This window comes from Copadichromis virginalis, linkage group LG2 (genome assembly GCF_057382275.1).
Source record: "Copadichromis virginalis isolate Kocher_CV1m ecotype Utaka linkage group LG2, C_Virginalis_male_GT1.1, whole genome shotgun sequence".
In the NCBI taxonomy this organism is placed as follows: Eukaryota; Metazoa; Chordata; class Actinopteri; order Cichliformes; family Cichlidae; genus Copadichromis; species Copadichromis virginalis.
Window position 1 is genome coordinate 2,769,769 of NC_140619.1, and position 27,588 is coordinate 2,797,356.

The following is a 27,588-nucleotide window of genomic DNA, read 5'->3' on the forward strand; positions in this document are numbered from 1 at the left end:
GAGGAGGGGGGAGAGGAAGGGTAAGAAGAGTAAGAAATAGAATTGCTGATGACATCAGAGCTACAATAGTGGACCATGTAATCAACCGTGGAATGACCCTGAGGGAAGCTGGCCAACGGGTCCAGCCTAACTCGAGCCGCTACACTGTAGCAAGCATCATAAGGACATCTTGAAATGAGAATCGGTGAGTACAGTCACTTCGCACAAAGATTTGTAGCACTGCCATATGCCAATGAGAAACACACCAATACCATTGATGTAAAAATACTGAAATTGTTACTTTACAGAATTGCTAGATGACCAGATGCTGGGGGCAGAGGAAGCATGTTCACTGCAGACCAAGTAACCCATATAGTCATTATGGCGATTGCAAATAATCCTATACTTGGAAATAAACACTTGTGTTTGTTTTGATGTGTGTGAATAAACACCAGTACTTGAAGTTTGGATCCCTCTATGCTTATGGATCTATGACAGAAGTATGAGCTCACACTGACATAGCCTACCTTGTGCACAGAGAAAGCAAAAGCCAGATGTGTTTTGTATTCATACCATCAGTGTGCAGTTGGCGCATTGTGTGCTTAGTAGATGATGGCTTGTGTGTACTGTTTGATACGGAAACACCATTTTTACGAAGGTGTGAAGAGTTAATCTAGCTGTGTTTGCTTTTGCAAGAGAACTACAGTGTTTTGATGATTGGGTGACAGGTTTTCTTATTTGTGTGAAGAGTTTTGCAAAATTAGCCAATAGTTACAAAAAATGTGCTTAAGCAATCAGAAAAAACTGTAAATATCCTAAAGTAATTGTTCCTAATGACAAAAACTGGCAGCTTCCCAAAAAAATGCAGTAATACTGTTATATATTAATATTGTTTTGCACTTTAAATGAGTCAGTCTTTTAAAACTACTTCTGCCTAAGATATTCGTATCAAGTATAATTATATTTTGGGGGGTTTAACCCTTTGAAGGCCAGTATGTTTACATAGCTGCACTGTTTTTTAACTGGAAAACACCCAAAAAACTAAAATATTTTCCATAAAATACATTTCAAGAAAGATTTCATTGCTATTATAATTAGGCCTTTAGATTGGCACCAAGGTTGATTTTGATTCATCATTATGTTTTTTTGCAGGGGCACAGTAAATGTAATAATCATAACCTATAATGGTATATGATGTTTTTCACTTTTTCCACACTAAATGTTTATTACCTTGCTAACGTAAATAAAAATACAAGCTCAGTTTGAACTAGAAAAACATTTATTTTAGAAAGATAAACATGAACATTTATGTTGTTGGGGATGGGGAGAGAGACAGTGTTGAAATCTCCCAATTCTTTGAATCTTTGGGCTGAAGGAAGGACAATACTCGGTGTATATATGCTCAATCAACAATCATTTATTTCCATACAATTCAACACAAAGAGCATTTAGAAACATCATGATGGGGAGACATGCCTGAAGAGGGTCACAGCAATCTCAAAATGCAAGCCCAAACATTAACATTCTTCCTCTCTTACGGCGCCTAAGTTATGACCTCGGCAGTTGTTTCTCTGCTCTCTGTAAGGTGGGGGTGTGGAATGTGGTCTATCTCCCCTATCTTAGACACAGAGTCTCCTGCTTACAACCTTCTTTTTATGATTCAACAATTAAGCATGTCAAGAAAACAGTGTAATACATTCACAGCAGATCAAGGATACAGAGTGATGCACATTTATCTAATAAACTAATAAGTGAATATGTTCTTTTAACTCAAAAGTATAATGAGAACTAAACTATATACAGATCACACACTCTATATTAAAGGGTATAATATGATCTACAGCAGTATTCTAATTCAACTACTTTGATTACATATATAAGGTAACATATGATAACAGAATAATCTGATAACAGACAGGGAGAGAGGTAGTATGTGTCTGGGTGTGAGAGTCCTGCTCAGTAGTGATGTGCGATACCACTGATTTCCTTTCCGATCTGATACCAACTAATATCAACGATACTGATCCGATACCGATACTTTGTACAAAAATTTATTTTATTTATTGTATCTTTTATTGTATCTCAAATTATAGCGTCATAATGATTACAGGACATCAGATACTTGTTCTTATCACTTAATAATGCAGAATTCATCATATAGAAATAAAAAATCTGAAGTTGTTATTTGAACTATTTGAACACCTTGCCAGCCTGTAGCACTAAAGGACTCAGTGAGAGCACCTGTCCCTGTCCTCTTCAGTTCGCCTCAACATATGCTCGTCATATTCTGTGATATGATTTACTCTGAGCTGTTTGACAAGGTTAGTGATGTTGCCACAACCATTCATGCCAACCCTCCCGATTTTTCCAGGAGAATCCCGAATTTCAGTGCCCCAGAGCCACCATTCTCCCGAATTTCTCCCGATTTTACACCCGGACAACAAAATTGAAAAACCATATCGCAGAATTCATAGGGCCCAGCCAATTCCAGTTTCCAGATACTTAGTTTTAATATTACTCTTATTTCTCTTTCTGGGTCGCAAAAAAACTTTTAACATATTTTCAGGTGAGAATGTAGCTGTGTGAACTTCAAATATCTGAGCCGACACATCGTCTTCAAACCCCCGCGGTCTTTCGCTACTCGGGTTAAACATGATGTATAAGTCACTTTGATAATTAAAAATGTTATTGTTTGGCTTTTTCAGTGTTTTATTTGTTCGGGAGTAAATCGGGTTGGCTGAGATTAAAGTTATTAGATTAAATTAAATTTAACTTTATTAATCCCTCGGGAGGGTTCCTCCGGGGTTTTCACACAGCTGAATAAACGTCAAACAGGAAATGATTAAATAGAAGTGTGAGACGGTCGAGGGTTTACACCAGCGCCCGGTTATATTTTAGATAGCAAGGAGCAGACGGCAGAGTTTCATCCCACCGAGGGAGCTCGTGACGCACTACCTGGCTTTCTTTAGACCGCGAAGGCCGGGTCCTCAGGTGGAAGCAGCCTCTGAATTTGGACCCCTGCTGTTTCCGGGCCGGCCCATTAGAATGGTGATATTTAACATATTTTATCCGATAAATAAACACTGTAATTTATTTATCCCCCCCCCCTTTTTGAATGTCTCCCTAATTCTGAGGTCTCAAGGTTGGCAAGTATGACCACAACACCTCCCTTTTTTGACACATGTATCGCAAACCACGCCTCGGCTGTTTGTTGATGTAAAATACGCCCGCACATGATTCCAATTACGCTCAGCCAGTGTTGTGAGTGCGCGCGCCAAGGGGCAGCAAGACATTTATACAGCCGCATTTCGCACATGACTATGAAAGGCGGAAGAGGAAGTAGTTCCTTGGAATGTAGACAATCCGAATGATATAGTTTCTTTCCTCTGTGTTCCTGTTAATGATAATATACAAATTTACCCTAAATTACTAAAATATTGATATTTTAATATGAGAATCGATTCTAGAACATAAACGATTGGTATCGGAGGAATCGATATTTCAGGATCGATCCGCACATCACTACTGCTCAGATGGGGCAGTTGTTACAAATGGACACACTGTGGTCCTTGCATGTATACTTCTCACATTTGCAGCAGGTGTTGAAAACTCTTCTCCTTTTGTCTTTGCAAAGTTCGCACTTCCCCCTGCTCTTACATTTAATGATGGGAGAGTGGCCTGTAGCCGCTGCAGCAGTAGTCAGATTTGTGACTACTGCTGCAGCGGCTGATGAGCGAGGAAGGTGCCCTCTCTTTGCTATGTGTGGGTTCACCAGCATTTCTCCCACTTCTTCAATGAAGACCCTCCGTCTGTATCCTTTCTGCTTCTGCCAGGATGACTCGATTAATGTCCACAGGACGTAGGCATTGTAAAGTGAAACATCAAGGACGTTGTGGAAGAGGGCCATTGGCCAATAATTTGTTTTCCTCCTGCAGGAGTAGGTGCCAACAACCTAACAAAAAAAAGAAGCATAAAACATACATATATATTAGACATGAATATGAGCAAGAATGAATAAATATATGCATAACTGGTTCATAATGACACCTACCTTATCAAGGTTGTCGACACCTCCTTTGCATTTGTTGTAATCTTCGATTATTACAGGCTTTCTCTTCCCTTCTTTGCTCACGTCTGGGCAGCGGTGTTTTGTGCTTAGTAGCAGCACATTCTTGCCCCGTCGGGGGATGTAAGACACAAGTGTGCGGGTGTTTGTAAAAGCGAAGATGGAGGAGAAGATCTCTCTCTTTTTTGCCTGGAGCAAATGAGGTGGAAGCTCAGGCTTGTTTTGGCGAATTGTGCCAACCAGGGCCATTTTCCTCTTGAGTAGCTCATCTGCCAGTGCACAGGAAGTGAAAAAATTATCACAGGTGACGACGTGTCCCTGGAGCCCCTCTGTCATGTCCAGGACCACCCTCATCCCCTGGTTGACTTCAACACGATCTGGAGCTGCTTTGCCCGTGTACACCTGCAGTCTCCATGCGTAGGATGTTTTGACATCACAGGCTGCCCAAATCTTGATACCATATTTGGCCGGCTTCTTTGGCATGTACTGCCTGAAGCTACACCTGCCTTTGAACGCGACGAGTTGTTCATCCACACAGAGATCTCTGTCTGGGCTGAACAGCATCTCCAGGCGGTGCGTCCACATATTCCAGACTTTGCGGAAGGGAGTCATCTTGTCAACACGGCGTTGGGGGCGGGATAGCTTATCATCGAACCGCAGTGCTCTGCTGATGTTCTGAAACCTCTTCTCGGACATCGTAGCCCGGAAAATGCTCCGTCCCCATTTTTCACTCCAGAGGCTCTTCGTTGATTCGTGTTTTGACCTGTAAACACCGGACAAAACGAGCAGCCCCACATAAGCCCGAAACTCCTCTGCGTCTATATCTCGCCAGCCGGGAATTTTGCGATTCCCATGCAGGTTTGTCATGGACACAATATGCTTCACGATCTCATCCGTTAGAAACAGCGCGAAGCTGGATATGGGGTCAACGATTCGGAGAGTGGCATAGCGTGTAGGTCCCGGGGTCAGACCAGTGGCTGCTGGGATGTAGCGGAACGTCTCAGCGTTTGTGGGAGACCAAGATATTTTTCCATTTTTTGACGTCCATGCTGCTTCATCAATTTTCTCTCCGTTTTCATCTCCGGCCGCTGCTGTTTCATCAATTTTCTCTTCGCTTTCATCTTCATCCGAGTCGGAACTGGACCCCAGCTGCTCTGTTTCTGCCTCCGATACCTCCTCCTCTTCCTCCTCGTCCCCAGATTCCACGGGGGATAACGCGGAGCTATCCTCGTACTCAGAGTTCATGATGACTGGATATCACGGATATTTAAATAGATTTCCTTATGCGGCCAGGAGATCGTTTCTCTTGCCTTCCCTTTTGCCAGCACGTGCAGGACTAAACCGATTCAAAACTCTATCCGGTTAGTCGTGACGCATGGACCCTGCTTCCGGTCAGTCCAGCTAACGTAAAGCTACAAACATCTCTACTGTTTAGGCTACGTCCACACGTACACGGGTATTTTTGAAAACAGAGATTTTCCGTATTCGTTTTTAAAAAAAAAAAATCCCGTCCACACGTGAAGTTTTGAGAAAAATATCTCAGTCCACGCGTAACCCCCCCCTCTAACAAAACAAAAACAAAGGCAAACGCTGTAATGAGCACGCCAAAGCAACAGGTGGCGATATAATCCTAACCTTGCAGAAATGTTGGCCAATCGGAAGTCTTGAAGCCAGGGCGGGAAAGCATAAACAAAGACGGTGGAACTTTTTTTTACTTCCAACTTTATTTCTTAAGAACAATAACAACAAATATAAAAAGTTTGGCTTCTTACTTGAGAACTAAAAAGTAGTGATGGGCAGATGAAGCCCCATGAAGCACTGAAGCTTTTCATCCAATTGGTTCACCCCAACGCGAAGCTTCATGAAGCTTCATTTGCTCTAGCAGGACACCTACTGGACGTAAAAATAATAGCTGGCATGAATTTGAAGAGTGTGGCATTTTGCACACAGCCTGTAAATGTCAACAACAAAAGGAGTGTGTAAAACATGTATATTGTAGTGATGGCAGTATACTGTGTATATTTATAGTGGCAGTATGGGAAATGATTATTTGGAAATGCTTGAAATGGAAATGATCATTTACTGTGAGGTGAGGTGTGGTTGGGGTGTGGACAGTAGTTGTGCTTTTGTAACGTTGAGGTATGGACAGCTACACACTGAGGCTTTGAGCCTCAGTCCTGCCTGTTCACATTTTATTCTGTAAAAACTAAATTTTCACTGCTTTTACGACCTTTTTAGTGGGGAGAACATAGCTGGGATTTAATGATTTAACAAATCTTTTGAATCCTTTGTCCTCCACAATGCTAAATGGCTGGGAGTCCTCAATCACCATGCTGACCAGGTCTTCATCTATTTGAGATTGTTCTCCTGAGGAAAGACAATAAAGATAAAGCACAAATATAAATATCACACACGTAACTTATAACAGTTGTATAATATTGTTATATCATTTAGTAACATTACTGCATCCTATATTATCATTGCATTTGATGGCTCACCTGGTCTTGCTCCACAATCGGTGTTCCCCTTATTCTCATGCAAAGCTCTGTAGTGCCTAAGCATGGATGAGGTGTTGCTGTTATATCCCAGCTCCCTGGCACATAGCAAACACTTCACCTTGTACAAAAGTCAAGACAGCTCAACATAAATTGTATTGCACCATCAGTATCATGAAAATACATCTTCTGTAGAAATTTACATACCTTGTTGGGAGGGATAAAATCAAAATGTTCCCACACAGGGGAGGACATCCTCCTCTTCTTAGCTGGCTCCATTCTCTCCTGAGTTTCTCTCCTCACTCTCATAAACCTCCAAACGGTCTCCAAACTCTCACTAACCGCAACTCTCCATCAAACACCCACATTTTGAATGAAGTCTGAGGGGTTTATATCGCTGTCATATCTCGCGGCAAAGTTCGAACCACTTCATGAACCAGTCACGTGGTACAGCCGGGCAGCGAGGCTTCGGACGTCATCATTTTCAGCTCCTCCCATAAATGAAGCAAGCCTCGATACGCGCTTCGCGGAAACGCCCCCTCCATTACTCGACACACGCTCCGAAGCCTCGATACAGAACGTCCCATCACTACATAGCTGCACTGTTTTTTAACTGGAAAACACCCAAAAAACTAAAATTTTTTCCATAAAATACATTTCAAGAAAGATTTCATTGCTATTATAATTAGGCCTTTAGATTGGCACCAAGGTTGATTTTGATTCATCATTATGTTTTTTTGCAGGGGCACAGTAAATGTAATAATCATAACCTATAATGGTATATGATGTTTTTCACTTTTTCCACACTAAATGTTTATTACCTTGCTAACGTAAATAAAAATACAAGCTCAGTTTGAACTAGAAAAACATTTATTTTAGAAAGATAAACATGAACATTTATGTTGTTGGGGATGGGGAGAGAGACAGTGTTGAAATCTCCCAATTCTTTGAATCTTTGGGCTGAAGGAAGGACAATACTCGGTGTATATATGCTCAATCAACAATCATTTATTTCCATACAATTCAACACAAAGAGCATTTAGAAACATCATGATGGGGAGACATGCCTGAAGAGGGTCACAGCAATCTCAAAATGCAAGCCCAAACATTAACATTCTTTCTCTCTTACGGCGCCTAAGTTATGACCTCGGCAGTTGTTTCTCTGCTCTCTGTAAGGTGGGGGTGTGGAATGTGGTCTATCTCCCCTATCTTAGACACAGAGTCTCCTGCTTACAACCTTCTTTTTATGATTCAACAATTAAGCATGTCAAGAAAACAGTGTAATACATTCCCAGCAGATCAAGGATACAGAGTGATGCACATTTATCTAATAAACTAATAAGTGAATATGTTCTTTTAACTCAAAAGTATAATGAGAACTAAACTATATACAGATCACACACTCTATATTAAAGGGTATAATATGATCTACAGCAGTATTCTAATTCAACTACTTTGATTACATATATAAGGTAACATATGATAACAGAATAATCTGATAACAGACAGGGAGAGAGGTAGTATGTGTCTGGGTGTGAGAGTCCTGCTCAGTAGTGATGTGCGATACCACTGATTTCCTTTCCGATCTGATACCAACTAATATCAACGATACTGATCCGATACCGATACTTTGTACAAAAATTTATTTTATTTATTGTATCTTTTATTGTATCTCAAATTATAGCGTCATAATGATTACAGGACATCAGATACTTGTTCTTATCACTTAATAATGCAGAATTCATCATATAGAAATAAAAAATCTGAAGTTGTTATTTGAACTATTTGAACACCTTGCCAGCCTGTAGCACTAAAGGACTCAGTGAGAGCACCTGTCCCTGTCCTCTTCAGTTCGCCTCAACATATGCTCGTCATATTCTGTGATATGATTTACTCTGAGCTGTTTGACAAGGTTAGTGATGTTGCCACAACCATTCATGCCAACCCTCCCGATTTTTCCAGGAGAATCCCGAATTTCAGTGCCCCGGAGCCACCATTCTCCCGAATTTCTCCCGATTTTACACCCGGACAACAAAATTGAAAAACCATATCGCAGAATTCATAGGGCCCAGCCAATTCCAGTTTCCAGATACTTAGTTTTAATATTACTCTTATTTCTCTTTCTGGGTCGCAAAAAAACTTTTAACATATTTTCAGGTGAGAATGTAGCTGTGTGAACTTCAAATATCTGAGCCGACACATCGTCTTCAAACCCCCGCGGTCTTTCGCTACTCGGGTTAAACATGATGTATAAGTCACTTTGATAATTAAAAATGTTATTGTTTGGCTTTTTCAGTGTTTTATTTGTTCGGGAGTAAATCGGGTTGGCTGAGATTAAAGTTATTAGATTAAATTAAATTTAACTTTATTAATCCCTCGGGAGGGTTCCTCCAGGGTTTTCACACAGCTGAATAAACGTCAAACAGGAAATGATTAAATAGAAGTGTGAGACGGTCGAGGGTTTACACCAGCGCCCGGTTATATTTTAGATAGCAAGGAGCAGACGGCAGAGTTTCACTCCACCGAGGGAGCTCGTGACGCACTACCTGGCTTTCTTTAGACCGCGAAGGCCGGGTCCTCAGGTGGAAGCAGCCTCTGAATTTGGACCCCTGCTGTTTCCGGGCCGGCCCATTAGAATGGTGATATTTAACATATTTTATCCGATAAATAAACACTGTAATTTATTTATCCCCCCCCCCCTTTTTGAATGTCTCCCTAATTCTGAGGTCTCAAGGTTGGCAAGTATGACCACAACACCTCCCTTTTTTGACACATGTATCGCAAACCACGCCTCGGCTGTTTGTTGATGTAAAATACGCCCGCACATGATTCCAATTACGCTCAGCCAGTGTTGTGAGTGCGCGCGCCAAGGGGCAGCAAGACATTTATACAGCCGCATTTCGCACATGACTATGAAAGGCGGAAGAGGAAGTAGTTCCTTGGAATGTAGACAATCCGAATGATATAGTTTCTTTCCTCTGTGTTCCTGTTAATGATAATATTTTTACCCTAAATTACTAAAATATTGATATTTTAATATGAGAATCGATTCTAGAACATAAACGATTGGTATCGGAGGAATCGATATTTCAGGATCGATCCGCACATCACTACTGCTCAGATGGGGCAGTTGTTACAAATGGTCACACTGTGGTCCTTGCATGTATACTTCTCACATTTGCAGCAGGTGTTGACAACTCTTCTCCTTTTCTCTTTGCAAAGTTCGCACTGCCTCCTGCTCTTACATTTAATGATGGGAGAGTGGCCTGTAGCTGCTGCAGCAGTAGTCAGATTTGTGACTACTGCTGCAGCGGCTGATGAGCGAGGAAGGTGCCCTCTCTTTGCTATGTGTGGGTTCACCAGCATTTCTCCCACTTCTTCAATGAAGAGCCTCCGTCTGTGTCCTTTCTGCTTCTGCCAGGATGACTCGATTGATGTCCACAGGACGTAGGCATTGTAAAGTGAAACATCAAGGACGTTGTGGAAGAGGGCCAGTGGCCAGTAATTTGTTCTCCTCCTGCAGGAGTAGGTGCCAACAACCTAACAAAAAAAGAAGCATAAAACATACATATATATTAGACATGAATATGAGCAAGAATGAATAAATATATGCATAACTGGTTCGTAATGACACCTACCATATCAAGGTTGTCGACACCTCCTTTGCATTTGTTGTAATCTTCGATTATTACAGGCTTTCTCTTCCCTTCTTTGCTCACGTCTGGGCGGCGGTGTTTTGTGCTTAGTAGCAGCACATTCTTGCCCCGTCGGGGGATGTAAGACACAAGTGTGTGGGTGTTTGTAAAAGCGAAGATGGAGGAGAAGATCTCTCTCTTTTTTGCCTGGAGCAAATGAGGTGGAAGCTCAGGCTTGTTTTGGCGAATTGTGCCAACCAGGGCCATTTTCCTCTTGAGTAGCTCATCTGCCAGTGCACAGGAAGTGAAAAAATTATCACAGGTGACGACGTGTCCCTGGAGCCCCTCTGTCATGTCCAGGACCACCCTCATCCCCTGGTTGACTTCAACACGATCTGGAGCTGCTTTGCCCGTGTACACCTGCAGTCTCCATGCGTAGGATGTTTTGACATCACAGGCTGCCCAAATCTTGATACCATATTTGGCCGGCTTCTTTGGCATGTACTGCCTGAAGCTACACCTGCCTTTGAACGCGACGAGTTGTTCATCCACACAGAGATCTCTGTCTGGGCTGAACAGCATCTCCAGGCGGTGCGTCCACATATTCCAGACTTTGCGGAAGGGAGCCATCTTGTCAACATGGCGTTGGGGGCGGGATAGCTTATCATCGAACCGCAGTGCTCTGCTGATGTTCTTAAACCTTTTCTGTGACATCGTAGCCCGGAAAATGCTCCGTCCCCATTTTTCACTCCAGAGGCTCAACGTGGATTCGTGTTTTGACCTGTAAACACCGGACAAAACGAGCAGCCCCACATAAGCCCGAAACTCCTCTGCGTCTATATCTCGCCAGCCGGGAATTTTGCGATTCCCATGCAGGTTTGTCATGGACACAATATGCTTCACGATCTCATCCGTTAGAAACAGCGCGAAGCTGGATATGGGGTCAACGATTCGGAGAGTGGCATAGCGTGTAGGTCCCGGGGTCAGACCAGTGGCTGCTGGGATGTAGCGGAACGTCTCAGCGTTTGTGGGAGACCAAGATATTTTTCCATTTTTTGACGTCCATGCTGCTTCATCAATTTTCTCTCCGTTTTCATCTCCGGCCGCTGCTGCTTCATCAATTTTCTCTTCGCTTTCATCTTCATCCGAGTCGGAACTGGACCCCAGCTGCTCTGTTTCTGCCTCCGATACCTCTTCCTCCTCGTCCCCAGATTCCACGGGGGATAACGCGGAGCTATCCTCGTACTCAGAGTTCATGATGACTGGATATCACGGATATTTAAATAGATTTCCTTATGCGGCCAGGAGATCGTTTCTCTTGCCTTCCCTTTTGCCAGCACGTGCAGGACTAAACCGATTCAAAACTCTATCCGGTTAGTCGTGACGCATGGACCCTGCTTCCGGTCAGTCCAGCTAACGTAAAGCTACAAACATCTCTACTGTTTAGGCTACGTCCACACGTACACGGGTATTTTTGAAAACAGAGATTTTCCGTATTCGTTTTTTAAAAAAAAAAATCCCGTCCACACGTGAAGTTTTGAGAAAAATATCTCAGTCCACGCGTAACCCCCCCCCCTCCAACAAAACAAAAACAAAGGCAAACGCTGTAATGAGCACGCCAAAGCAACAGGTGGCGATATAATCCTAACCTTGCAGAAATGTTGGCCAATCGGAAGTCTTGAAGCCAGGGCGGGAAAGCATCAACAAAGACGGTGGAACTTTTTTTTACTTCCAACTTTATTTCTTAAGAACAATAACAACAAATATAAAAAGTTTGGCTTCTTACTTGAGAACTTAAAAGCATTCGAGTCTTTCCTACTAGAGTCAGTATAGCCAAATAGCACATTTAGGTAAAAAAGCACAAAATCCGATAAGACATCGCATAGAAGCAGAACTGAGTCGTACATGTGACAGACAGTGAGGTGGAATTATTCCTCAATATCACACTGGAATATGAAACAGCAAAAAAAACAAAACAAGAAAACGTGGACTGGGAGACTTGTCAGGGGAAATAAGGTTAGCCTACCATACATGTATAAACGAATGCCCTACTGTATTTCAGTAGCCCAATTATAGATGCCTTTAGCACCTTTAGGTTTGACCTAGTAATGATACAGCTCGGCTTCATTTCTTTAACTACTGTGTAGCTTAACCTACACGAAGTCATCATAATGACAGATTTATATTCATCTGAATCTGCAGTGTAACTGTGTTGGTGTTGAATCCCTACCTCAAGAATGTTGTAGAGTTAAAAGTATAGGAAAAGAGAACACTTAACCTAAAATATTTAAGTGTAGCACTTAAGTAAATATTAATCTTGGTATTCCACCACTGATTTATTTTTAACATTTATTGTGGTTAATTAGTTTTTCATTGTTTTATTCTACCTTTTGTCAAGGCAAAACTCAAGGGCCACAGACAGGACAGACTTGAAAGAAGACTTTCAACTGAAACACATTTGCGTAATGTTGCAGAGGTGGACATACAGATGAAGAAAAGAATTCTGGATATGATGGAGACATCTGAGAGGCGAGCTTCTGAACATCACAGTAAATTATAAGTCACTCTTGAGAGACAAGTTCAGTTGCAGATGGATTTTTACTGCTAAGACAAGTCATGCATCCACCACCACAACCTTTCAACCTGCCACCACACCATGGTGGGCACATCTATGCATGTGCACCACCACCACACGCTGTACCTGGCTCATTTCCACCCAACAGTACCATAACTGAGCTGCCAAGCAGCACACCCTACCCACCCCTACCTTTGCAGGGAGCAGGGCAATTTTTCTTCACACAAGCACTTTTGGAGGATGATATTTGAAATAATCTGCATCGTTACCTATGCTGGGAAATTAATAACTTATGTTGGGAACTTTTGGGGCTGCATCTGTATGCTCAACTGTTGGCATGTTAAATGTTTTCTATTAGCTATTATGCAGCTCAAATCCTTTGTTCAAAACAGCACTTTGACTTTGACTTAAGTGTAAGAGGTCTTCCTTGTAATTTACAGCCCCCCCCCCCCCCCCCCCCTCCAAATAATCAGACCCAACCAATATAACCCCTTCAATAAAATTATCTTATCTTACATAAATAGGCTGTTGATTTTCTTTACTCATTTCAGTTATTACCAACAAAATAGTTGCATGTTTAATCATCTGGGAATTTACCCAGATTTATTTATTTAGACAGAGATCTTCTCCGAGCAACTCAGCCTCCACTCTGCATGCTTTAAATCTGTTGCTCTTCTGCTTCTACCATTCTGCGTTTCAGATCCACAGCCATGCAGCCCGCCCTCTCTCCTTTCTCCTCCTCACCGTGGTCACTCAGAACCCTGTCCCAGCCTCCATCTTCATCACTACCAGCATTTTGACTCTGGGGTGTGGCTTGTGTAAAATCCTGTCACTGCTGAGATTTCTTCTGCTATGATGGGTCATTGGAGTCTAACTTCCTAACAGTTACATTGATTTCTGTATCTCAATAAATCATGTTCGGTTTTTCCACATGATCTCTCCTTATTGAACTGCTTTTGTAGATAAGCTTCAAGCCAGAAAGCAACAATACCTAAACCAAAAATATCAGTGAGAAAGTGTGTGGACTATCTCCAGCTGTGTTTCATGCATTAAAGATAACTTCAGACACTGTCTGGTTGTCATGTCTGAAATAGGCTGTACAGTCACACAGATACAAGACAGCAGTCATGTTTCTAATGATATAAATCAACCAGAAAGATTATAAAGATAAAAGCTGTGAGACCCCACTTGTTATCATTACATGAAGTGATTTAGAAATAATATGTAAGCTTTCAGGGCAGCACTCACAGCTTTTTAAAACTGATTACCTGATGGTGAGCACACACAGGTATATAAACATACAGGTGAACTCTAAGAGGTTATAAAGAAGAGAGCTGTGCTGCTATTTTTAAAGAACACAATTTATTCACATTTTTATATTTACAATCAGTTTTTATTTATATAAATAAAATAAACATTACAAAACTAGAACAAAACTATATTATGTACAATATCAACAGTTTCTCCCCTATTTCCTCTTTTCTTCCACCCATCTTTGTCTCTCTGCCTCATAGAAAGGAGACTCCTGAAACTCCTTCCAGGTCATCCCCTTGGCCAAGCCCTTGTGCCCGGGCAGAGAGTGCACTTTTGAAGGGCAGTAGATATATTTCCCTGCCACTCCAGGGAAGCCTGTGTGAACATGTGAGCTATTTGGGCCCTGTTTCAGGTCCATGTGGCAGAACCTGCAGAGGCGGCCTGTTTGTTGGGTTTCTGGCCTTTTCCTCTTTTTCTCCATCCTTTCCTCTGACCTCTTCCTGGTAGCATCCAGTTCCCTTTGGAAAAAGTCTGTCTGGGCAAATTCCTCAAAGGTCATTTTAGGGTTAGTGATTCCCTCAGCAGCATAAGTTTGATGCACCTTGTGGGAACTGTAGAAATAGCGCACAGGCCCTCTCTGGTAAAAATAATCGACGGTGGATCCATCTGTCTCACATTGAGACTTGGGCTGTCCACAGGCAAGACAAGTCTTTGTCTGCCCTTTTTCCCCTCAGGCTGCTGCTGTGGCTGCTGCTGCTGTTGCCTTTCTAAGATGCCGTCCACAATCTTCTCTGTTGAGACTTGTGTCAGTGGTGTAGACGGGGCAGGAGGAGGTGGGTTAAACGCGGCAGGCTCTATGGTGATTACAGGGACACTAGTTGTTTCACTGCCTTCAGTTAAAGAGTGCCACAGCTGCTGAGTCTCCAGTAGTTTTTCTGGGCTTATGTTCAAAGATGAACTGGTGTTGAGAAGCTTAGCCAAGTGCTTCAACTACCAGGATATGTGCACCTTGGATGTGGGACGCAGCAGGCTGTTGGGATCTGTAGCCGAGTGATGGACCATGTCTGCATAATCTTGATCCACAAGCTTCAGGATGTCCTTCTTCCCATGGTACTTTTGCAACAGATCATCTATTGCCTCTTTCATGGGTCGTGTCCAGCATGTGTGGTCCAGCACAAAAACCCGTCCACCTGTCTTTATAGGTCCAGTGCGAGCACTCCTTGGTGAGGCCCGCATCGGCAGAGGTAGAGCTTCAGAGATTTCTGGGAAACATTAATAATAGTTACTCATATATCATGTAATGAACTAATAATAATAACGTATACATTAATAATAATAATAGTAAGTACACGGAATTGTTTGACAATACCACTATGTTAACTTACCCATGACTGTTGTAGGTTGCTGGGTGTCTTCTGATGCTAACTCCTGCTTTAAAAGTGCACCAGAGAAAGGGTGGGTGACAGGTGGTGCTGGTGTGGGGGATGCCACACCTAGCGGTGCCAGGCTGGAGGAGGGTCCTGCTGCTGGAACCTGAAGTTGGGCAGCCACAGGTTTTGGAACAGAGGATGGGGGCTGAAGGGCAGCCGGTTCATCTTTTCTCAGGGTTTTGTGTTTGTCCCAGTTCAGAGGGACTGGACGGCAGCCTGGCTCTCTGTGTTCAAGCCCAAATCGCTCTCCAGTGTCTCTGTCAGAGAGGTGAAGTGCAGGGTACTTCTCCTGATCAGTCACTCTTCTGGAGGCTGCATTCAACTCCACCACTAGAGCTGGATCAAAAACAGAAGGGAGAATGACACCTGGATGCTTAAGGTCCACCAGTCTTTGGTAGTTCCATCGTGCCACCCCTGTCATGCCCTGGACTTGGAATAGTTCATTGGATACATGAGTCCCGGTAATCCACTGGGCCTGGTGGAAATGATAACCCTCCTGCTGTGAAGTGCCTCGGACAGGAATCCAGATGGGGACCTTGGCACCTTCACCAGGGACATGGTTAAGCTGAAGAGTCCCACCGTACCTAAACATTACACCCTCTGAGAGTTCAGGGTCACTGAGGCAGCCACGCAGAATGTGGACTCTCTGAATGCACCACGTCTTCAGCATGGATGGCTTGAAGAGTGGGACATTGTTGGGGTCTGTGGCCAGGTGAAAATGATTCAGGATCTTTTCCGCTCTGTTCAGCAGCTCAGTGGGTTGTGGTATTTGGATCCTGCAGTGCTCCCATATGTGTTGCTTTGTGGGATTAGCAGGATGGATGCCACAAAACTTATAAGCATCCTGGAGCCTCTTCAGGTCCGCCTGATCAACCACTGAGAATGCAGCAGAGAGAAGCTGGCAGAAAGTGCTGAACAGAGGATGATGCTCAGAGGTACACTCCACTCGCCTCAGGCAGTGGAACGGGTCCACTGGTACCAGTGGTAGCCGGCCTTTTCCACTCCTGCATCACTGTACCTTTTGGCCATTCCCTGGTACATGGTTCAGTCTGAGACCTTTCTGTCTCAGACTGAACCATGACCCACGAAACACTCAGCCAGTTTTCATTCATTATGTAATAACTGGACATGACCCCAGATGCCAGCGTGACTTTTCGTGCCACCTTCCTGGTGTGGTCAGACCTGAAGATGTGGCCTGGAGGAGTTTGGATATGACTGGATGTTGACGTCGGAATTCGTCGAGCAGGCAGTCAGTCAGGTAATGGCTGGACACAGAAACACCACACTAGGCATGTGGGTCTTCATAAGACCTGAACTCCTGTGGCTTATTTTCCTTCCTCAGGAACTTCCCAATGGTCCTCTGTCCATGGGCTCCTGCCTCAGAATCCCAGACCGATTCTGTGGCATGGAGGTACGCCAGGTGAGCTCGCTCGTACTTGAGGTGCATGAGTTCATTTAATTGTTTTGCAATATCTGCTGGAGATTTCCCAGTCCTCCTGAGCTTATCCATAACAGACTTGCAGATGGCCTTTTTATATGTAAGAAAAGCAGGGAGAAGGTTGGTAAACCTTTTGGGCAGTTTCTCCAGCCATCGTGGATTGTCAGCAAACCAGTTCCTGCGACAAGCCCTGCAGCAGAGTCGTGAGGACAGGATGTAATACTGACCACTGGTGCCAACAATTACTCGTGGCCTGCCCACACCAGCAGAGACCACTTGTGAACCAAAGCAATCATGGAGACATGGCAAGATATAATTGTTTCTTAACCTGACCATGATAGCACTAACACTCTCAGGTTGGAGAAGAAGGCTGAAGAAGGGGTGGAGCTGGAAGAAATTTGGCGATGGTAGGTCAGCCACTGTATCTATGAGCTCAGGCTGTGGAGGGAGACACCAGAGTGAAGTCGCGTTCCCTGTGTGACGCACTGGTCGAGACCCAGGCCACAGTCCAAGGTCCTGAAGCTCAGTCTTCATCCACAGCTGCTGGTGAGTAGAACAATTCCAGCTGCTGAGGTCATACTCATAACCAGCCACTGGAACTGGAACAGCTGGCTGAGCTGAAGGATCTGGGATTGAAACGTAAATATTTGACAAAACAGTGCTACTCTTATATTGTTACTGTTGGAATACACAGAAAAAAATAAAAGACATGCAGTATACGCTCACCATCTTCACTGCTGTCTTCAAAAGTCAGCACTTTGCACACAGATGTGGAAGCAGCATCTGTACTCGGTCCTGAAACAAATGAATGCAGTCATTCTGTAATTCATTTGTGCAAATTATGAGCAAGATGACAAAATGTAACCTGAGCGTGAATAATATGCTATCATTAATGATCTATGCTTTAAGCAGACGTTTAACTGAACATCAACTGTAAATGAAAATAGAGAGGGACCAGGATTTGACTCAGACCTTTCTGTTTCACTGACCTGTGGTCTCCTTAAGTAGAAATGCCAGCTCCTGTGGGAGGGGCGCAGGTGACTTCCTCTTCACACTTGAGGCTGCACCTACAGGTATAGTAATCGAAAAGAGTAATGGAAACATTTTTTTACTCTAGACACAATAAACAGAACATTTAATTATATGAAAAACATTATAGTTGTTTTGTACCATCGGCTGATGATGCCTGAGGTTCTGCAGTTGTACTGGACGGTGGTATGGACAGTGCAGCAGATGGAACTACAACAAGAAAACGTGTCAGCAGCTTCATAATTTACACTGTATGTGAGTGTTGCTGTTAGTAGGAACTCACACATCCATACTCTTACTTCTCCTGTTTCTCATTGCAGAACAAATGTAATTTATTTATATGCAACCGAGATGCCAAACCAAATCATTTTAACCTCTTCTCATCGAAGCAGGAGGAGCGGTATAAGTCAGTGAACAACATGCATTCAGGTGTTAGTAACTACTGCTACTTGTTTTTAACACATTCATAGAGAACAAGAACACATACTCACCCTTTGTGGTTGAGTCCTCAGGACAGTTAGCATAATGCCAGCTGTTAAGAAATATATTCTAAAACACTTCTTCAGTAAAGACTCAGAGAAGAGAAACACACAGAACTTCTTGCTAGCAAGGGCAGCCTCCAGACTGAGAGACTCGCGCTGAGAAACTGCCCCGGTCTTTATTTATACTTCAGTGAGCGTTTGTTCCTTACATTGGAATGTGGAGGTGTGTGTGTGTGTGTGTGTGTGTGTGTGTGTGTGTGTGTGTGGTCAGAGTGTGGCCCCATAAACAACTTCCCTAAACCTGCTGGTCTCGAAGTCCAGCAGTTCATCAAACCAAAAAGCACTTAGACTAAAACTGACATAGCTACGTTAATCCTACCGTAAAACAATAAGACAAGGTACGACCTCTCCCATGCTCCTAGGATGTGGGGGTGAACACCCTAGAATGTTACAGACCTCCTAGGATGAGACATTCTTTCAATATGCCACCAACTATATACTTCTACACACAAATAATTACATGCAGCATTCTACCATATGCAAACTTATATCATTAAAAGATTATACTGACTACTAAGTACAATTTTCCTATTAACACCAGCATACAACTATACTATTAGCGGAACATCGCCAGAACGTGGCCAGAACACACAAAACAAGAACAAGACAATATATAAAAGTTCAGGCTCAGCTTTGGAGAGCAATTATGGGCGACCATGGCTCAGGGGGTTGGGAAGCGTATCTGTAACCGGAAGGTCGCCGGTTTGATTCCCGGGCTCTCTGTCCTGGTCGTTGTGTCCTTGGGCAAGACACTTTACCCTACCGCCTACTGGTGTTGGCCAGAGGGGCCGATGGCGTGATATGGCAGCCTCGCTTCTGTCAGTCTGCCCCAGGGCAGCTGTGGCTACACCTGTAGCTGCCTCCACCAGTGTTGAGAGTGAGTGAATAGTGGCATTGTAAAGTGCTTTGGGTGCCTTGAAAAGCGCTATATAAATCCAATCCATTATTATTATGTAAAACAATTGTACTCCAGTTCTGAAACCTTTCATTTGAAAACCTGTGTTTGCTCCTGAAGCTCCTCTGGGTGTGGACCCTGCTGCTGCTGGCACAGTGACTAGTTATACAGAGACAGAGGACAGGGACATATGAGACAGAAACAGACTTAGCAATTATCGCTTCTGACATTTAGTAATAACGCAGTACTTACAGCTCTGCATGTGTAGTTTTACAGGTGACATGCTCAGCATTGCGTCCTCCAGGTCTTTATCCTCATCCATCCCTATGATGCGGGCAACAATTAGATAAATATATAATGAACTTATATTTCACATCAACACTGTTATTAAAATATTATTAAAACAACTTACCCAGGGGTTTAGTTGGAGCATTTGTGGAAGCAGGCGCAGACTGCTGCAGCTTATGCATCCGTGTTCCTTGACTGCAGCTCTTCCTCATGATAAGGTCTGCATAGCCGTCACCTCTGCCGTCCCAAATCTCCTTCCAGGTGCTCTTGGCTCATGAGCCAAAGCCAACCAGCTGATCATCCTCAGAGGCTTCTGCAGCAACACTCACTCTGCTGGCCTCATAGTCCAGAAGAGCTTTTATCTCTGCAAAGCTGAGGGTATACTGTACAAATGAATGCAAGCTCTCCTTGCCATGCCCTTCTTCCAAAGAGGTCCCTGCATCCACTTCTTTCCTGAGATCTTTGATCAGGTACATGGTGTACCCGACATCATTCTCCAGAAGCCACCGGAAAGATTTCCCTTTATATTTTCCAAACTGCAGGATGTACTCTCCCTGCACTTCCTTCATGTTGGAGGCATCCCCTCCTCTCTGATGACAGTCAGAGCATCGTCTTCCCTCACAGGTGCAGACTTGTCCTGAAGCTTGGGGTCATTTTTAATATCCAAGTGGCCTCTTGCGGAACGCCACAGAGATTTTCCCTGGATATGGCGCAACAAACCTTTGTGCATCTTGACATGCAGTGAAAAAATAAACAATTATATTAAACAAAATTGATTCCAAACAGAAACAAAGACATTTCAGGTTATAATCTTGCTGCTTGGTTTAGACAGCAGGATGCAGGAGAACAATAAAGAGACACAATTTGAAAGAACATTGACAACATTTGCGATAAAATTGTTTTTTCCTCCAGGTATAACAAACTGTTCTGTCTGTAAATAAAAACCTTTCATGGTTGAATGATTATCTGCAAAATTTGTGGTAACTGCTTAGCAGTCATGGCACATAAGAATTGCTGGTAGATTATCAACATATCTATTTAAGCTATCGTGTTTATTCATACACGAGTGGGCATTGCTCATGTTAGAGAGATATCAAGACAGACTTCCGCATTGATAAGATTACTGCCCATTACAAGATGAAAGCAATACATTTTTTAAGCAGGTTCAGTCATTTAGCATGTCATCTCATAACAAGCCACTTATCGGTTATTTAATTGTACCACATTATAGTAATGTCAGTGTCACAGCAGTCAGAAACCTACAAAGTTTATTTAACAGTAAAACACGTCAATGAAACACGCAATTTATTTAAGGATCACGTTCATTCATTTTTTACCGTGCCACTTTACAACAGCAGATAAACTCCCACCGTCTTTAACTGAGCGATGGATGCTTCGTAAATGCAATCGCAACACGCCTATTACCTGTAATATACAGCTGTAAATGTATTCTGTTTGTTTATTCTTATTTCAAACGACGTTTCTTACCTTTGATCAATGAATGAGGAGCGTTGGGATGTGTTGCGAGAGGTGAGTTACTTGTTTTCTCTCCCGAAACGTAAAAGAGGAGATTTTTTCAAAGTGCCGCCGCATCTCAAACTCGCAACAGCGCCGGAAGACCGTAGTGGCCAAAAATATATCACACCCGTAGTGCTTTAGCGCTACCATAGAGAATGAATGGGAAACAGTTTAGGGCCGTTTAGCTAAACAAACCCAAGCATCGCGCGGGGGCATTTAGATTAATGTCCACAATGCCCCGAACCGCGCTTTCAGTCTGCCAAAAGCACATCCAATGTGCATTCGAGCTCGAATGGTCATTAAATAAAAAGATCAGCCACACTGATCATTTTATTAAAAATTAAAGAATTTAGACAGTTTTTAACTCTCAGTGATACCGCAGTGTGTGTTTGACTTTGGGACCTGAAGCGGAGTCTGAACTCGGAAATTAAACCTAGTCCTTTTTTATGCTTTTTTTTAAAAACGAATACACGTAACAGTCAACTGTCTTCAGCTGCAGCAGAGTGGCGCAGCGGAAGCGTGCTGGGCCCATAACCCAGAGGTCGATGGATCGAAACCATCCTCTGCTATCTGTTTTTGTCCCTTCAAGATTTCTGACGTAATTCAGTGATCCCAATCTTTATGCATTTCCCACACAGCTCATGGATGACCGGTTAAATTCAGTGTCCTTTTTTAGTGATTAGAGGTTTCTTATATGAAGTTCATTTTTACATTATTTCTCACTGGACATGAACCTCACGTAAAATACAATCTCGCGAGACGCCACGTTGTTTGGACTACGTTGAACGTGTCTTCCTAGGTAGGCTGCGGATAGGAGTGTTTACAGGGATGCGCTCGTTTAGAGACAAAGATCAGTGTATACATTGACATTTTCTAAAGATGGCTCACGCAGCAGCTGCTCTTCTCGTCCTGTAACCGCCTGAGTTCAGACCGAGCAGTAGCTGCAGTGGAGCCTGATAACTGACAGCTAGTGGACACTGGGCCCAGAGTCGTCCAGCTCTTCGTTGTGATATGGCGGAGAGCGGGTCGTCAGCTGAATTCTCCAGCTCCCTGACGAGCTCCAGTCTTCCACCGCCGAGGACCCGCATCTTCAAAATCATCGTCATCGGGGACTCCGGGGTCGGGAAGACCTGTCTCACTTACCGCTTTTGTGCCGGCAAGTTCCCCGAGAAGACCGAGGCCACGATCGGGGTGGACTTCAGGGAGAGACTGGTCGAGATTGACGGCGAAAATATCAAGGTGTGTACTGCAGAGGAGCTTCATTGTTACACATCCAGTTCCTCAGGGTGTCTTGGCTGGACTTCAAGGTTCAACGACAACACAAAACGGTTTATGCTATATGGTGATTGACAGCTAGTGGCAGGTCTTATCAGTGGGCCTCTGATCAGGTCCACTGCAGCAGCTATGTAAAAAATGCCTTCTGTAGTACTTGGGACATGTTTTACTTCGACCTCACTGGATACCAACCCTGATGTGCAGGTCATTAGGATCATTTGGATGGTCACTTTGAAACAGCACTATTTAATCCTTGTTACAAGTTCTCATCTGTAGGCAAGTGATTACAGACTGTATATAAACGATGGACGTAGTCATCGTGACATCAGCCATGGGCACTTAATCGATATTAAATGAAAACCAACATTCAGAAGATCTAATTGAAGTACTCTTGCCCATCTTTTCTTTCTAAATTCTGTCTCCTTTAAATCATGTAGTGTTTTCCAGTTGAAGTCGGAATTTTCAACTCGTCCACGAACTGGCCAAAAGTCCTGTGATGTCATTTGTTGTGAACACCACAACAATGGAGGACGTTGAGCAATGATATACCTATTGCTTAGTCTATGGCTATTTGTCACATGTGGGGGCCACGTTGTTATTTATAAAGCCTCGTTGCCAGGTTTAAAAAATATATGTTACTATAAGGTAGACTTGTAGTCAAGACCGCCTAAACCAGGACCAAGACAATACCAAGACTTACCGAGAGGACAGACGCACGCTCCACTTGACTGTCGCGTCTCTCACCCTCTCTGTTTTTCACATAATGATATTATCCTATATCCTCGCATGTGATTGGCCACAATATGGAGGGATTGGAGCACTATGTCGATCTGAGACAGCAAGACTGAGACAAGACCAAGACCACGTAAAAGTTTTCTCAAGACCAAGACCAGTCTCGAGACATCCAACTCTACTACAAGGTCATTAAGATAAGATGGGGCCTGATTATTTAAGACCTTGTATGTGAGGAGCAGGATTTTGAATTCTGGATTTAACAGGAAGCCAAAACAGGAGAAATCTGCTCTCTCTTTCTAGTCCCTGTCAGGACTCTTGCTGCAGCATTTTGGATTAGCTGAAGGCTTTTCAGTGAGTTTTTAGGACTTCCTGATAATAATGAATTACAGTCGTCCAGCCTGCAAGTAATAAATGCACGAGCTAGTTTTTCAGCGTCACTCTGAGACAGGATATTTCTGATTTTAGAGATGTTGGTGCACATATTACACACAATGAAGAAAGCAGTCCTACATATTTGTTTGAAGTTTGTTTGAAGGACATGTCCTGGTCAAAAATGACTCCAAGGTTCCTCACAGCGTTACTGGAGGCCAAGGTAATGCCATCCAGAGTAAGAACCTGCTTAGAGACCATATTTCTAAGATTTTTAGGAGCAAGTACAATAACCTCACTTTGATCTGGTTTTAGAAGTGGTGCCACTGACTAGCCAATATTTGGTATGCAGTCTGTTGACGTCACATTTTCAGACCACCTGGCTGGTATGGAACCCCAACCGAGAAGGTACTAAAAAGGTATCTTGTACCAGGTAGTACCAGCTAATGGAAAACCCTAACAACAGAGTCGAGTCGAGCCGACCGGAGTAGGTACTAGTGGAAAATGGCTATAGATAAGCATTACACAGTCACTGACCATGCAGGAAGACAAGCGTATAAAAGAATGTTAATCGAGTTGAGTAAAATGTTCTGTCAATTGTGATTCTAATTTTTTTTACTGCACTCTACTGCCTCAACAGTTTGGTCCACACCATGTTGATTTTGTCTGTACAGTTGTGAGCCTGTAAAGAAGGAAAGGTTGCTGTTGCTAGCTTTGCTAACATTAGCCACTCTTTACAAACGAATCTGTTTTCAGTAATATTTACAAAGTGCCACACATTCCTACAACATTTAAAACATGACTTGATTATCAAAGATTTTAATGGCTCCTAAATCCACTCAAATGTATGTTTGTGTGGCCAATGTTTAACCTCGCCTACTCCACTGCGCTCACTTTAGAACAATGTACCACTTAATGTGACCTTTTTTTTGGGGGGGGGGGTCTTTATAAGAGAAAGAACTTTGAACACATATTTAGACCAGGTATTTCAGTTAATGAGCTAGCTGCATCAATGATCTGCACAGATATTTGGATTTCTGTGTTGCATAAGTGTGATCGTAAAGGGCTTCATTTGCTGTTAATTCAGTTAATTCAGTTAACTGGCATTAACAATGACAGCCACATTTCAAGACTAACTGACTCTTCCCTAATTTCTAATACTGATGCACAGATCATGAGACCTGCAACAATGTAGAAACAGTGTGTCAGTGTTGTGTTTGTAATGGTTTTTGGCTGACAGTAGAACTTAGTGACACAATAATATGGATAAAAACACAGTTCTAGTTTGGACTGTTCTAACTAAAACCACTTGGAGCAGTCAGTAAGATTAGAAAAACGGTATAATAATAATAATCTTATTATAATAATGAATGTAATTTGTGAGTAAATGACATCACTGCTTGTCTTCTGGCAGGATTTCACTTCTGTATTGTCTCGTACAGATCCAGCTGTGGGACACTGCAGGCCAGGAGCGTTTCAGGAAGTCCATGGTGCAGCACTACTACCGCAACGTGCACGCTGTTGTCTTTGTCTATGACATCACCAACGCTGCCAGCTTCCACAGCCTCCCTGCTTGGATCGAAGAGTGCAAGCAGCATGCACTGGGCACAGAGGTACCCAGGATCTTAGTCGGAAACAAGTGTGACCTCCAAGACTCCGTGCAAGTAAACACGGACTTGGCTCAACAGTTCGCAGACGCCCACTCCATGCCGCTGTTTGAGACATCTGCAAAGAATCCCAACAGCCAAGGAGACAGAAACTATGGAAATAGTGACCATGTCGAGGCTATTTTCATGACAGTCGCCCATAAGCTGAAGTCTCAGAAGCCCCTGGTGCTCAGCCAGCCCCCTGAGGCATCAGGGGGAACCATCAACCTAAACAGGGGGCAGGATGATGGGGGGGACGGGACCAGGAGCTGGGGCTGCACCAGCTGCTGAGATAGGCTAACGGAGAGGATAGAAGGAGACGAGCTCGGCCCAAGGTGGCTGATGGCTGATGAGGTTGGAGGCAGACGGGGCAGAGCGAAGAACGGATGTCAAAAAAAGAGAAAATTGTTCTTAAAAAATGGCTTCACAATCAGAACAACAGATGAATGTTTCCAGTAGAGGATATATTAGTTCACTGCTTGTGCTTAACTGACTTATAACCATTTGAGGCAGTATGTGACTGTCTAGGATTGGCAGGGTTCACGGAAATGAACTGTGCCAATGAATGATTGGAAAACTGGGGCCAAAAATCTGATATTAAATCAGTAATTATTCGTTTAACTCCTTCAGTAGAGGCAGATATGTAGGGTCAAAATAACAGAGCACTTTACAAAGTAATGCACTACATGCCGTTTAATTAGACTGTATGTTAGAAGAGCGGTGTCACTGTGGTATTATAATGTTTGTAGACTGCATTATCTTAAAGGTGTTGGTCATGTTATCTCTGCCCCCCTCGTGGGTGTAACACTCCACAGGTAGCTGGTTTTAGTTGTCTCATCAAAGGCTCCATGTGAAGTTTGCATCTAAATAGTATTTTCACTCTTTGTTTATGTTGAGTGTGAATATGCAGATGCAGTATTCTGAATATTTCACATGGGATCTGGTCTTCCCAGTCCACGGTCTATGTTTCTATTCTGGGACACCATCAGACTAACTTTTCTCAAGTAACACTACATTTAATTCTTTATTCCTGGGACTTTGAATTTCCAGTGTATCCCCTCTGTTCATACACTTTCTTCTGATTGGTCGCCCTCCAGAAGCTGAGGGTGTTTTTGCTGAACTGCTTGCTTTCTTAGCTTGTTATCACCATTAATGCTAAAGTTAATTATAAGAAGCAGAAACGGGCGCGTGCTAGCAGAGTGTGCAGACCGTTAAAAACAGCGGCTACAACTATGAGTTGAAAACTTCACAGGGTGCCTTTAAATCCTGTTGCTTTTACTCCAGTGATCAAAAAATTGTCCACTTATATTAATATTCTGTGTGTAACTTAGTCATAACGAGTTCACTGAAATACTAAATTGGAATGAAATGCATGGAGGGAACAATATCCACATTATTGACTTTTTATAGAAAAAGTGGAGTTTTTTCAACTCGGTTTTGGGCTGATTCATTGAGTTATGGACAACCTTTCTTTTTCCTCCTACTATATGAACTTTATTATTATGCCGAAGTGAAGTTTGTTTAATATTAAGAGTAGATGGAAAGTAAAGAAGTATGATTACTTCAATGACAGTTTTACAGAGTGGTTTCGTAAAGTTAAAGGCAAATTTTAGCTATTTGTCAATTATTAGGACAACCTCAAACCACAGCAGGGTCTGGGAGCATGTACAACAATCATGTGTCCATTATGACCAATTCATCACATCTTTTCCAGCCAAACAAAAAGATTCAACATCAAGTTCATGCCGTGATGTCTGCTACTGGCATCGCACCTAGTGAACCACTCCCGTCTGTGTCAGCTCACTTTTATTTTTACAGCTGAAGCTGCTTCAGAGAAAACGATATTAATCCACTTCCTGTTCCTCGTAACAGTGGGGGAAACTGCTAAGGTGTTTTCAGTGCATGTACAGTCATTGCTAACCACAGCTACCAGTAGATATACTTGGTACTTAATGTCCTGATAAATGTCCCAGGGAAGCACAAAACCATCCACATAATTACGAGACAACTCAAATTTGTTTTTTGAGCAAAATCTTTGCTAATAAATTGTTTGTAAACGTAGCATTAGCATTAGCGGACAGTTAACAAATGGTATTATCTTTCGCACCTTTACTGAAACATTGTGCCAATAAAAGGTGAGGAAATGATCAAGTCTTTTTCATGTCAGGCCTTAATATAGCTCCTCATAATTGGAGCTAAAATATCCAGGAAATCATGGCTACCATCTAGCTGCTAATCTAGTTTGCTAATTTCCTCTGTTTTTGTTTCACTATGTATGTACAGTCTGTGTGCAGCAGTTGTTATTATTAGGCCTTTAAATGAACCTTTGTATACTGCAATAGAGTACCACAGTCTGAAAAGAGCTAGCACTGTTTCACTCTCTTTTCTCCAGGTTTTTGTTTTTGAATGGATTTGCTTC

General features: G+C 42.9%; 1 protein-coding gene and 1 pseudogene across 2 annotated transcripts; one reads left to right on the forward strand and one right to left on the reverse strand.

Annotated features, from left to right (window-relative positions):
* Window positions 1-13,443: 13,443 nt before the first annotated feature.
* LOC146716733 (uncharacterized) lies at window positions 13,444-21,447 on the reverse strand (annotated as a pseudogene). Its single transcript, XR_014922203.1, has 9 exons — window positions 21,115-21,447; window positions 19,751-20,356; window positions 19,591-19,662; window positions 19,441-19,497; window positions 18,043-18,111; window positions 17,862-17,939; window positions 17,599-17,667; window positions 15,390-17,498; window positions 13,444-15,266 (listed from the first exon to the last, which is right to left on the reverse strand). The product of XR_014922203.1 is annotated as an uncharacterized LOC146716733 (transcript).
* A 443-nt stretch (window positions 21,448-21,890) lies between these two features.
* rab33ba (RAB33B, member RAS oncogene family a) lies at window positions 21,891-27,138 on the forward strand. The gene is made up of 2 exons (XM_085467911.1): window positions 21,891-22,383; window positions 24,966-27,138. The coding sequence occupies exons 1-2, from the start codon at window positions 22,156-22,158 to the stop codon at window positions 25,458-25,460; spliced, it is 723 nt and encodes a 240-aa protein (XP_085324037.1). The 5' UTR covers window positions 21,891-22,155; the 3' UTR covers window positions 25,461-27,138.
* Window positions 27,139-27,588: the final 450 nt, after the last annotated feature.

Bases quoted from the DNA above. Each gene is read 5' to 3' on its own strand.
- rab33ba (XM_085467911.1), top strand. From the start codon at position 22,156: ATGGCGGAGAGCGGGTCGTCAGCTGAATTCTCCAGCTCCCTGACGAGC. The intron at 22,384-24,965 runs GTGTGTACTGCA...TGTCTCGTACAG, and splicing joins TTGACGGCGAAAATATCAAG to ATCCAGCTGTGGGACACTGC.